Source organism: Piliocolobus tephrosceles, chromosome 17 (genome assembly GCF_002776525.5).
Source record: "Piliocolobus tephrosceles isolate RC106 chromosome 17, ASM277652v3, whole genome shotgun sequence".
NCBI lineage: Eukaryota > Metazoa > Chordata > Mammalia > Primates > Cercopithecidae > Piliocolobus > Piliocolobus tephrosceles.
Genome location: NC_045450.1, coordinates 26,573,368 through 26,586,187, shown reverse-complemented (window position 1 = coordinate 26,586,187; position 12,820 = coordinate 26,573,368). Strand labels below are relative to the sequence as shown.

Here is a 12,820-nt window from a genome sequence, read left to right as displayed (position 1 = left end):
GGAGTGCAGTGGTGTGCTCTCCGCTCACTGCAAGCTCTGCCACCTTCCGGGTTCACGCCATTCTCCTGCCTCAGCCTCCCTAGAAGCTGGGACTACAGGCGCCCGCCACCACGCCTGGCTAATTTTTTGTATTTTTAGTAGAGACGGGGTTTCACCATGGTCGCCAGGATGGTCTCGATCTTCTGATCTTGTGATCCGTCCGCCTCGGCCTCCCAAAGTGCTGGGATTACAGGCGTGAGCCACCGTGCCCAGCCAATTTTTGTATTTTTAGTAGAGATGGGGTTTTACCATGTTGGCCAGGCGGGTCTTGAACCCCCAAACTTCAGTGATCTGCCCACCTGGCTTCCCAAAGTGCTGAGATTACAGGCCTGAGCTTCCGTGCCCGGACCGAACTAGTAACTTTTACACCCAGGAATTCCAAAGCAGTTTAAAAATACTTTACTTAACCCCCAGGCAGAGGCTTAACCTCTAGGTAGAGGCTCCATGAAGGAGCCTGTAGGGCTTGTGGCTTATGAGACATGAGATGCAAGGAGAAGGAGGGCAAGGAAGGGGATTGCTTGGTTTGAGCAGGGGGCAGGCAAGCAGGCTTTGGTGTCTGCCAAGATTGCTGAGGGATTTGGCTAGAGGTGTGAGCTTCTTGCTTCAAAGCCAGGTCCTGTGATGGGTTTCTAGAGGTTGGTTACAAAAGGTATATGTGAGACCATAATAAGAAGCAAGGCCCAGTGCGGGAAGCATGAGCTCTGAGACTTAGGAGGAGAGTTGCAGAGGTCTGAGCTGGTGGGTCAGAGGCATCAAGACAGTGGGTGCCCTGGCCCTGGCACTTGTTCTTCTGACATGGGGTAGATGCCCCAGAAGTGCTTGGTCTTGCAGTTTATAAAATGGTGGTCTCATTTCCTAGGCTTTCGGACAGTCCTTTCTCCAGCCTGACATCCACCTTTTTAAACAAAATCTCTTCTACTTGGAGACTCTTAACAGCAAGCAGAAGCTGTACCACAAGGTAAGTGCCCCAGCTCTTGGAAAGATTCCTCAATCAGGGGCATCGTGGCCTGCATCCCACCCTCAGGTTACTCACTGGAGAGTGTGACGGAAAGTGGATGGAACCCGGGACAGGCCCCTGGGGGCCAGCTGCTGCTCACCCGGTCTCTCTGCCTGCAGAAGATCTTCCGGACCACCATGCTGTTCCAGTTCGTGAACGTGCTGCTCCAGGTCCTGGTCCACAAGTCACATGATCTTCTGCAGGAGGAGATCGGCATCGCCATCTACAACATGGCCTCTGTCGACTTTGATGGGTTCTTTGCCGCCTTCCTCCCAGAGTTCCTGACCAGCTGTGATGGTGTGGATGCCAACCAGAAAAGTGTGCTGGGGCGGAATTTCAAGATGGATCGGGTGAGGAGAGAAAGAGGCCGGGCTAAGAGGAGGGCAGAGTGGGCACTCAAGCCTGGCACCTGTGCAGCAAGGAGGGGGCACATTGAGGCCTCTGGGCGTGGTCTGTGCCCACCCTGCAGCTTGGCAATAGCTCACAAGAAGCCTGCTGACCCACTGCTGTAGCCTGATTGAGGGGCACAGCTTTTTCTCCAGTCTTGGTGTCTGTAGCACATAATGTTCTTAGTCTCAGCCATGGAGGTCCCGAGTTCCTGGCTCTGCAGCCCCTCCATTTGTCTTGGCATCTTTGTTGATACCCAGGGCCCTGCCGTTCTCCCTCCTGGGTGGCGAGCCCCGGTGGGGCCAGCATTGGAGTGTGCCCAGGCTTGCATTCAGGCTGAGATGGTTGGTGCTTGGGAGCTGCACTTCTGGGTCCCCAGGGTCAGAGGTGGGACCCAGGTTCCTGGGCTGTCTTGGGCTCTTTCCAGACCGGCCCCAGCTCATCTTGGGCTGAGTTGCTGCCAGGTCCTAGGAGGAGCCCTCCTAGTACCCTCTTGTCCCACTGCTGCTGCCTGTGCAGGGACTGTCAGGTAGGCTGTCCCCACCCGTGCAGCACCTCGATGGGAGCTGGGTGCTGCTGGCTCTCGGTGTCCATGAGGTCATCTTTTGTTGGAGCCTGACAGTGCCTGGGGCCTCCTTCCCCATGGGGGCTCACCTGTTCTCTTCTTCCTGTGTCAGGTGACCAGGCCTCTCCCTTGCCTGATAGAAACTTCTGGGAACTTTTCCTTGTACCACTTTATACTTGATGAAATTAGGAGAAGAAATCGCTTTCTCCCTGGTCCTCTTGGGGTTCTTGACCCGAGTCCTCTGTGAAGCAGCTTGTCCACGGCTCCACTGTAGTGCTCAGATGCACACACTGCTCTTGCTGGCGCAAACCTGGCCGCCTGTTTTCCTCATTTGCCACGTGTGGCAGGGGAGCTTTGCTTAGACTCATCCTGTTCTCCTTTGTCTTGGGATCTTCCTTGTCTTGGAACTCATTCTCTCCTAAGCCTCTTCCAGTTCACTTCAGCCCCTGGGTACGTTTTTTCCTTTTTCTAGAGGCCAGATCCTAATACTTAATTATCAGCTTATAATGATACCAATATCAGTCAACTTTTTGATTTAAAGCTGTGGTTTCAAAATCTAGTTATAGGCCGGGCACGGTGGCTGACACCTGTAATCTCAGCACTTTGGGAGGCCAAGGCGAGTAGATCACTTGAGGTTAGGGGGTTCAAGACCAGCCTGGCCAACATGGCAAAACCCTGTCTCTACTAAAAATACAAAAATTAGCCAGCTGTGGTGGCTGTAATCCCAGCTGCCTAGGAGGCTGAGGCATGAGAATCTCTTGAACCCGGAAGGCAGAGGTTGCAGTGAGCAGAGACTGTGCCACTGCCTTCCAGCCTGGGTGACAGAGTGGGACTCTGTCTCCAAAAAAAAAAAAAAAAGATCTAGTTAATATCAGAAGCACCTGGGGTGCTTATTAAAAATGGAGAAACAGATTTCTATGTTCTACCCAGGAAATTCTGATTTGGCATTTGGGAGCCACTGATTTAAAAGACATCCCTTAGGTGGTTTTTTGAGGGTGAAATAAAAGAATCACCACCTTCCATTCAATCACTCACTGTGTGTTTGAAGCCAGCTGCTTCTCAAGGCCCGGGCCTGGAGCTGGGGCGCCAGTTCCAGCCTTCACCAAGTCTTTCATGGTAGACAGGCCAATACAGCGCCCTCTGTGGACTACACAGTGCCAAGCATGTGACATGTCCTGGCTCGAGTAAGCCTTCCAACAAGCCTCTGAAGTGCGGGTCCTGTTACTCCCCCATTTCACAGATGGCGGGGGCCCAGAAGGTGAGCAGTTCACAGAACTTGGAAGTGGTAGAGCCACGAAGCAGGAGGCAGACCTGGATGTTCTGACCCCAAAGCCTGCACACACTCCCCAGAAGCAGAGAGCTCAGGACAGAGGCGCTGACCTGGCTGCTGGGGCCAGGAAATAGGAGGCATCTGTGCAGACTTTGGGAAGAGGCAGGCTTTGAATGGAGTTCTGGAAGAGCAATAGCGGTTGGGCAGGAAAATGGACTTGGTCCTGCTCCTGGCTCTGCTGGGGCTTGCTGGGCCTGTTTGAGTCCTCACCAGCACCTACACTGCAGGCATTCAGCATCCCACACTGAAAAGCAGGGTCTCCCCGTGTGCATGGCAGCGGAGGTCAGGGCCTCACTTCTGGTCCAGGGCTTTCCATGACCCACACTGCGCCCAGTGGGATAGGCCTCGGGACTGTGTGTGCTGCTGCTCGGGTGGTTCTCGACTGGCAGAGGCAGCCTGGAGCCCCATGGGTAAGCATTCTGCAGATATCACTGGGTGTGCGTGTCACCTCGAGGGGCCATGGTGAAGGAGAGGGCTGTCACTGCAGCCATGCCTGTGTTCGAGGGCCCGGACTCAGGAGAAAGTATGCTGGTCCCTTCTGTGTGAGCTGGGCCCAGCTTCTTCATGGTGCAGTGCTTTGGTCTTTCTGTCCTTAGACTAGTGATTCTGGTGATTCTCGTAGGGCTTGGTGGCAGCCTCGTGGTGAGGACTCAGGGAGTTGATGTCTGTATGTTGATTGCAGCAGTGTCCGGCACCTGGCAGGCCCCAGGGACATATTCCTCTTGTTCTTTTTCTCCCGTGGCGCCTGGCACAGAGCCTCTGTGACACTCAGTGCAACAGTGAATAGAAGTTTTGAGTTTTAGAAAGTGCTCCCCTATCTTCAGTGCACACTCTGGGATGGAAGTAGCCGTTGGGGTCTGGTGGGTGGGTGACCTGGTGTGTTGGGTGGGTGTTTGGCTGCAGCTATGCCCCTGCCTTCCAGGACCTGCCCTCATTCACCCAGAATGTGCACAGGCTGGTCAACGACCTGCGCTACTACAGACTCTGCAACGACAGCCTGCCCCCTGGCACTGTGAAGCTCTAGGCCTGCTACTGCCTGGGGACATGGACTTCTGCTGCTGCCACCTGCGCCAACCCTACCTTCCACCACAGATGTCTCCCAGACGGGCCTCGGTCACACTCCTTGGCTTCTCCCACGCCAAGCAACGCTGCCTGCCTCTGCCGCTCCTCCACATCTTGCCGCTGCCCAGCAGAGCTGGCTTCTGGGTCCACCTGAGCACTGGATGGTGCTCCCAGGGCATTGGAGCAGGCGGAGGGGTGTGTGGCCAGGTACTAGGAGGCACCGGGAAATCCCACGGGGGTGGCCCATGCAGACCAGGCGCATGTGGGTCATGGGGCAGAATCGCCAAGGATAGCTCACGACAGTGCCACCTTCTCACCATTCCAGCCAAGGAGAGATGTGACGTCGGAACTGCTCTGGCACTTCTGTCAAGCCTCCCCCGCCCCAATTGCCTTGAGATCTCTGCTCTTTGTCAGAGATTTGCAAAGACTCACGGTTTTGTTGTTTTCTCATCATTCCATTGTGATACTAAGAAACTAAGAAGCTTAATGAAAAGAAATAAAATGCCTATGTTGTTGTTCTAGAAACCCTGACTGGGGAGCTGCTTGCTACTCACAGCCTCCTTGAGGCGGGGATCCCAGCAAGGCGCATCCTGGTGGGAACGTGGGCAGTGCAGCTTGGAGTGGGCTGGCTCCTGGCGTCTCCCACTTTCTAATGGCGTCTCCCTGACCGCTCTTACTCAGCGAGGGGAGGGGGTCTCACTGACAGTTGGCCAGATGATGGAGGGAGGCTGGAGTCCGGAAGGGGGGTCTCACTGATGGTTGGTCTGGTGCTGGTGGAGGCTGGAGGTTGGGAGCGGGTGTTGCTGATGGTTGGCTTGGTGGTGGAGGGAGGCTGGAGTCCAGGCTGCCTGACACCTGTGGCCCCTGTGGCACCCACACCCCCTGCCCCCCAGTGTGGGAAGTGTGGGCTCCGCCTTCCCCACCTCCTAGGGAATAGATTCCTTCCCACAGTGTGCAGCAGGACCTGGCCCTTTGTGGCCTGAAGTCTCGCTGGAGGACAGGGAGGTGGGGTCTCGTGATGGATTGCCTGGGTGAGAATAGAGGTTGGAGAGGGAGGGAGGGTGTGACTCTGTGAGGGTGGGGATGGGTGGGACTCAGGACTCTATGACGTGTCTGAGAGCTGGGGCTTTGCCCAGACCTTCATGTGTGGGAGCGGTACTTGTCATCGAATTGTCCAGAATCAGGAACCAGCAGCTCCTCCTGCGCTAGGTGTCATGATGACTGGGCAGGCCCAAATCAGGTAGTTGCTGATGTGGACTACAGCGCCTGGCATGGGGAGATTGGCTCACCTGGACGGGAGGGCAGGCGTTGACTGGCTTGTTGCCAGGCCTGGGGAAGTGGGGAGCTGTGGGTTGATTTCCCATAGGAATCTGAGACTTCCATAGGAATCACTTGGGCAGGGGCTGGGCCGGGGTGAGCAGGGCGTGCATGATGTGCGCTTGTGTGGCAGGCCTTTGTTCTGTGTCCATCACAGCCTCCCAGCTGCAGCGAGCTCTGCTTCAGAGTTCAGAAAGGAGATAATAAAAATGCCGCTTGCTCTTCTGTAGAAAGGAATGAGCATCCAATTATGCATGGGCTATAAATACCACCTCACCTGCCTGCTAGGGAAGGCCAGGAGTGCTGTCTGTGCCTGAGACTGTGAAAGGGCTTTTTCCTCTGGAGATGGAGGGGTTGACGGGATGGGATTTGTTGCCTGTGAACCCCACCCTTGGACAGAAGAACACAGGCAGGACTTAGGAGCACAGAGGAAAGGCCAGTGTAAGCTGGGCTGGGATGGAGTGTTTTTTTTTTGAGACAGAGTCTCACTCTGTTGCCAGGCTGGAGTGCAGTGGCGCTGCAACCTCCGCCTCCTGGGTTCAAGCAATTCTCCTGCCTCAGCCTCCCGAGTGGCTACAGGCGTGCGCCATCACGCCCAGCTAATTTTTGTATGTTTAGTAGAGACAGGGTTTCACGGTGTTGGCCAGGATGGTCTCAATCTCTACCTTCCACCACAGATGTCTCCCAGACGGATCTTGTGATCCGCTCACCTCGGCCTCCCAAAGTGCTGGGATTACAGGTGTGAGCCACTGTGCCTGGCCTTTTTTTTTTTTTTTTTTTTTTTTTTTTTAAGAGACAAGGTCTCACTCTGTCACCCAGGCTGGAGTGCAGCGGTGCAGTCATGGCTTACAGCTTTTAGTGATCCTCCCACCTCAGCCTCTTGAGTAGCTGGGACTACAGATGCGCATCACCATGCCTGGGTAGTTTTGTTTATTTTTTGTAGAGACGGAGTCTCACTGTGTTGCCCAGGCTGGTCTCAAACTCCTAGGCTCAAGCAATCCTGCTTCAGCCTCCCAGAGTGCTGGGACTACAGGCTTGTGAGATGCCATGGCTGGTCAAATGGAGGATGTTCATTCCTGGACTGATAGCATGGCCCAGAGGTATGGATTGTAGTGAGCCCCTAATTCTTAGAGGTGTGCAAGCTGGTCTTTGACCTGACCTAATTCTTAAAAGTTTTTATTTATTTATTTATTTATTTATTTATTTATTTATTTATTTATTTTGAGATGGAGTCTCGGTCTGTCGCCCAGGCTGGAGTGCAGTGGTGCCATCTCAGCTCACTGCAACCTCCACTTCCTGGGTTCAAGTGATTCTCCTGCCTCAGCCTCCCAAGTAGCTGGGATTACAGGTGCACGTCACCACATCCAGCTAATTTTTGTATTTTTAGTAGAGATGGGGTTTCACCATGTTGGCCAGGCTGGTCTTGAATTCCTGACCTCAAGTGAGCCACCTGCCTCGGCCTCCCCAAGTGCTGGGATTACAGGTGTCAGCCACCACACCTGGCTCTTTGACTCAATTCTTACCTGCAGTGCCTCACATAGGGCCTGGCACCAAGCAGGCTTAAGAAGTGCAGGTAGAATTGAGTGAGTTCTCAGGTCCTAGGCACATCCAGAAAGTGTCTTTCCCCATTTTGAGGAAGGGGATGGGGAAAGGGTAGAGCTGGACAAGAGTGGGCCTTTGGGGCCAGGCACAGTAGCTCATGCCTGTAATCCCAGCACTTTGGGAGGCCGAGACTGGAGGATTGCCTGAGTCCAGGAGTTTGAGACCAGCCTGGGCAACACGGTGAGACTTCATCTCTATAACAATAATAATAATAATAATTTAAGAAAAGAAAAAAAGAGTGGGGCTTTGTGTCAGTCTTAGGTCGGGGCGGATAATGGCAGGGGGCTCTCAAGGCGGCTGTTTTTCCTGCTGCCTTTGAATCTGAGGCAGATCTTCTGTCTCCATTTGGGTGCCCATGTCCTGCTTTTCTTCCGACTTGTGTCATTTACATCTGCCAAGAGTGCAGCCACTGGCTTTAGGACGAGATCAGATGAAACCTTCATCTTCCTAATTTTCAGCATTTTCCTCCACTGCCCATCATTGGCCTCATGTGATGGAGGGTTGAATGTTTTTTTTAACAGCATGTATTTTTCTCCCGACTATAAAATGTTGTGTAATATGTGAAATATGCAGAAAACTTTGAAGCAAAAAAAAAAAAAAAGTTAATTCCACTGCCCAGAGAAAAATAATATTTTGGTGTGTTGGTGTATTTCCTTTTTTCTTTTTGTAAAATTGAGCTCCTGCTGTTCTATTTTACTTTTATTTTTTTAAAAAGATTTTTTAGGCTCAAGTGATCTTCCAACCTCAGCCTCCCAAAGTGCAGCGATTACAGGTGTGAACCACTGCACCTGGCTGAGCTCCTGCTGTTTTATGGCCTCCTTTTTATGTAATATGTTGTGACCATTTTCTCATGTTATTAGATACATATTTTTTGAGATGGAGTCTTACTCTTTCACCAAGGCCAGAGTGCAGTGGCATGATCTTGGCTTACTGCAACCTCTGCCTCCTGGGTTTAAGTGATTCTCCTGCCTCAGCCTCTCGAGTAGCTGGGATTAGAGGTGCGTGCCACCATGCCTGGCTGATTTTTGTATTTTTCGTAGAAACGGGGTTTCGCCACATTGCCCAGGCTTGAACTCCTGACCTCAAGTGATCCACTCGCCTGGGCCTCCCACAGTGCTGGGATTACAGGCGTGAGCCACCACGCCCGGCCTGATATTCTACAAATATCTAATGCTATCGCTGATGATTCAGTGATCATCCTTGTGTGTAAATCTGTGTGTGTGTTTCCATAGGTTGGGTTCCTGCATGTGAAATTGCTGGTTCAGATGTGTCTGAGGCTTTTATGGATATTTTTGGGGACTGGTTTCTATTCTGAAGGAGGAAAAATATCACAGACTTGGGAGTTGCAAGACTTCTGTGCCGTGAGGCTCCATGGGGGCCATTTGACCAAATCAACCCCTGGTTTTGTGAGAGATTCAGAACTCTAATTGGTTAGTAGCCTAACCAGGCCTGCCCACTTCTGAGCCACATCCTTGTCCCAGTGTCCCTCTCCAGTGTGAGACCTCTGCAGAGGAGCTGAGACCAGGAGAGGAAGGTTGCTGACAGTTCCAGCTGGCTTCTTGGGCCTGGGCAGAAGAGCCATGATTAATGGCCATTTATTAATAACTATTACTTGCTGAATTCTACAAGCCCGGTGCGGGGCTGCAGGCGAAGGACTCCTTTCCACTGCAAATGCAGCAGCTGGTTCCTCCTTAGATGGAGCCAGCTCCAAGATGGGCCATGTGTTCTGTGCATGGAGGATTTTGGTAACTGTGGTTTGATCACTGTGGCTCATCTGCAAGACCAGCCCTTGGGAAAAGCTGAGGTGTTCCTCTGAAATGACGCTGGCTGCCCCATCAACCCGCTTCCTTTTCCCTCACCCCTCCAAAGCCGCCGCCTCCAACCTCTCTGAAGCCCTCTTCTGTGAGGCTCTGCTGAGCGCCCCTTCCTCCTCGACGCCCCGCAGCACCTGTGTCCCCTCTTGTCCCAGGAACCGTGGTGTCGCCCCTACCACCATGAGAACCTGCAGGCAGCGGGGGGCGGGCGGGGAAGCTCTGTGTCCCTAGCATCCAGCATAGGACTTGGCTCAGAGCGGGCGCCAAAAAATTCTTATGTGCAGGAGGGTTTTTCAGATTTATCCAAATGGGTTTTTCCTCAAGGAAGAGGCCTAGAGCCCTGCTGAGGCATCTTCTAACTAATTTTCAACAAAATGAAACCACGTCCTTGGTGTCTGCTCAGAATGCTGTGGCCTTACCTTGCTGGGCTCCTTAGGGAAAAGCACTTAAGTGAAAGGCTCTTCAGTGAAGAATTTCTGTAGCTCAAGGACTCCCTTTTCTGCCCTTCCCTCTTTGTATCATTTGAAAACGTCTTTTAAAAGCCTTGTTAATGAATTGTCTCAGGGCTTGGAGGTGCTGAGTTGGGGCAGGCATTGGGAGCAGACCGGGTTATGCGACCTCGGGGGGTGGGCCGAGAGAGCTTCGTGGTGCTGGCCAGAGCCTGACTCAGCCCCCAGGGGCCTCTGAAGGGTGGCAGAAGCTTTCCTTGGGTCAGTCAGGTACCAAGCGGGGGTGAGTTGGAAAGATAATTATTTCAATGAAACATTCAAGAAAGCCACAGACCTGGACAGAGGCAGCAGGCATTTCGGCAACAGGTAGTTTTTTTTAAAAAAGACACTTGGCCGGGCGCGGTGGCTCAAGCCTGTAATCGCAGCACTTTGGGAGGCCGAGACGGGCGGATCACAAGGTCAGGAGATCGAGACCATCCTGGCTAACATGGTGAAACCCCGTCTCTACTAAAAAATACAAAAAAAAACTAGCCGGGCGAGGTGGCAGGCGCCTGTGGTCCCAGCTTACTCGGGAGGCTGAGGCAGGAGAATGGCGTAAACCCGGGAGGCGGAGCTTGCAGTGAGCTGAGATCCAGCCACTGCACTCCAGCCTGGACGACAGAGCGAGACTCCGTCTCAAAAAAAAAAAAAAAAAAAAAAACACTCATGTTTTGGCCGGGCGTGGTGGTTCACGCCTGTAATCCCAGCACTTTGGGAGGCCGAGGCGGGTGGATCACTTGAGGTCAGGAGTTGGAGACCAGCCTGGCCAATATGATGAAACCCCGTCTCTACTAAAAATACAAAAATTAGCTGGGCGTGGTGGCATGGGCACCTGTAATGCCAGCTACTTGGGAGGCTGAGGCAGGAGAATCACTTGAATCTGGGAGGCAGAGGTTGCAGTGAGCTGAGATTGCACCACTGCACTCCAGCCTGGGCAACAGAGGGAAACTCTATCTCAAAAAACAAACAAAACGCTCAGGTTTTTAATTTTTTTCCCCTTCCCTTTTTTTTTTTTTGAGACAGGGTCTTGCTCTGTTGTGCAAGCTGGAGTGCAGTGGTAGTAGTCATAGCTCACTGCAACCTCCATCTCCTGGGGTCAGGTGTCCGCCTGCCTCAGCCTCCGAAAGTGCTGGGATTACAGGAATGAGCCAGTGGGCCCTGCCCCTCCCTCCTCCTTATTACAGATTATTATTTGCAGATTAAAAAGACTCGCCTAAACCATAATATTTCAGTAGGTGGCTTTCAGCCCTTTCCTTGCATTTGTGTGCGTTGGCCCATCTGTACACCTCTGGCTTTCAGTGGGAATAAATCGTATTACTGCCTGGCAGTGTTCTGCCCCCTGAGGCACACACGCTCTTCGGTGGGTCTCACGGCCCCTAGAGACCCCAGCTGTCTGTGGCTGTTTGAACATAAGCCCCGGACTGGGGCCAGTCACCGGACTGGGGCCAGTCAGGTAGAATTGGCCTCTGTGGAGCGTCGTGGGAGGTGGTCTGGGGCCCCTCTGACCTACATGGGTGTCCGGCACTATTATTGGTGGCTGAGGCCAGAGACACTCAGACCCTGTTGTCAGGGTAGTCCCTGAGGATGGTGATCCCCAATTAGCAGAGGCTGCAGCCGGCCCATGCCTGCCTTCCCCAGCACCGTCCCCAGGTGCCACACTGGAGTTGATTCCCGAGCTCCCCGTGTCTCGGTGACCTTGCTTCCAGCCTCTGAAGGGCACGCGAGGAAGAGTTATTGAGACTCTGGGGAAGGACGTGCGCAGCATCTCAATCTCCCCTCGCGGAGCCTGCCCGGGGAGGGCCGCACCTCGGGAGGCTTTTATGTACCAAGGCATTTCCAAAACTGATTTGCCCCTCCCCTGCCACAAGAGGAGACCAGCGGGGGCCTGCCTTCTGGAGACACACACCCACCCCCTTAGGGTTCCCTGCCTTCAGAGAAAATGCTTACCTATGAGAAAATTGAGGCACACAGAGGGTTAGTGACCCACCCAAGGACACACAGCGAGTCTCCAGGAAAGCTGGGGTCCAACTGCAGGCCTGGCTCCATTGCCAGTGTTGGCTCAGCTCTACCTCCTCTCAGCCGCTCTGGGGGCACCGAGGCTGCTGTGCGCTCCTCAGGGTTTAGGGGCCTGGGAATCCCCCAAGCTCATGTCAGTTACTCCTAAACGGCACATTCTGATGGCGCAAAAGGCAGCACCCCGTCACTGTTCCCACTGAGTTGCAAGGACATGGAGGCCCAGAGCATGACTCACCTGGGGTCTCCCAGCTGGAAGGTGGCTGGGCGGGAGTTTAAACCAGGTCCATAGCATTCCAAATGCTGCCCTTTTGGTCACCGTGGCTGCTTTGTCCATTTTACTGCCTAGCGAAAGGCCGGCAGGGGGCGCTGTCTGGCTCCTTGCAGTGCTGCTGGCGGAGCGCCAGAGCCTGGGCCTAGCTGCGGGCTGAGCGGAAGCTGAGAAGGTGGAGTCTAAGTCTCTTTGGGCCCCAGATTCCCCATGTCTGCTCAGTTCCTTCCCCTTCCTGGGTCATGTCTTGTCTCAGGGCATCGAGGGGCCAATGCACAGAAGAGTCCACTGGTTTCCTGGAACACAGCACGGCTCCGTGCCCACCTGGGTCGGCTTTCCCTGTGGCCTTAAGAGCTGCTTGCAGAATCCAGTTTGCAGCTGACCCAGGTGGGTCTGCGCTCGGAAACTCTGTTCCGTTCCGGAGTGCAAGGTCCCTGGGTTTCTGTGTGGCTGGAGGCTGTGGCTTTGAACTGCCCTCGAGGGGTTAACAGGAATTACATGCCAGGTTCTGGGCAGAAATAGAATTAAACATGGATCAGGCTGCACTTTGTAACCAAAAGCCACCCAGCGTTAGATACCCGGGCATCCCCATTGCTCCAACGTTAGAATCATAAGTCTTTTAAGAATGACTTGGCCTGCGTGGTGGCTCATGCCTGTAATCCCAATACTTTGGGAGGCCCGGGAAGGAGAATCGCTGGAAGCCAGGGGTTTGAGACCAGCCTAGGCAACGTAGTGAGACCCCATCTCAACCAAAAGTAGAAAAATTAGCTGAGCATGGTGTGGGCCTGTAGTCCCAGCTACTCGAGGTTGAGGCAGGAGGATCTCGAGCCTGGGAATTCGAGGCCACAGTAAGCTATGCTTGTGCCACTGCACTCTAGCCTGGGTGACAGAGAAAGACCCTGTCTGTTAAAAAAAAAAAAAAAAAAAAAAATAAA

General features: G+C 53.5%; 1 protein-coding gene across 3 annotated transcripts in view; it reads left to right on the top strand.

The window, feature by feature from the left end:
- XPO6 (exportin 6) overlaps nt 1-4,905 on the top strand; it is a 117,217-nt gene extending 112,312 nt beyond the window's left edge. For 2 of the 3 annotated variants that reach the window (XM_023192950.2, XM_023192951.2), the window contains 3 exons: nt 899-997; nt 1,156-1,386; nt 4,241-4,905. In XM_023192950.2, coding sequence (XP_023048718.1) covers nt 899-997; nt 1,156-1,386; nt 4,241-4,342 — 432 coding nt within the window. In that variant the 3' untranslated portion in view covers nt 4,343-4,905. The remainder of the gene's footprint in view (nt 1-898; nt 998-1,155; nt 1,387-4,240) is intronic. The other variant, XM_023192949.3, reaches the window with a different exon arrangement.
- Nucleotides 4,906-12,820: the final 7,915 nt, after the last annotated feature.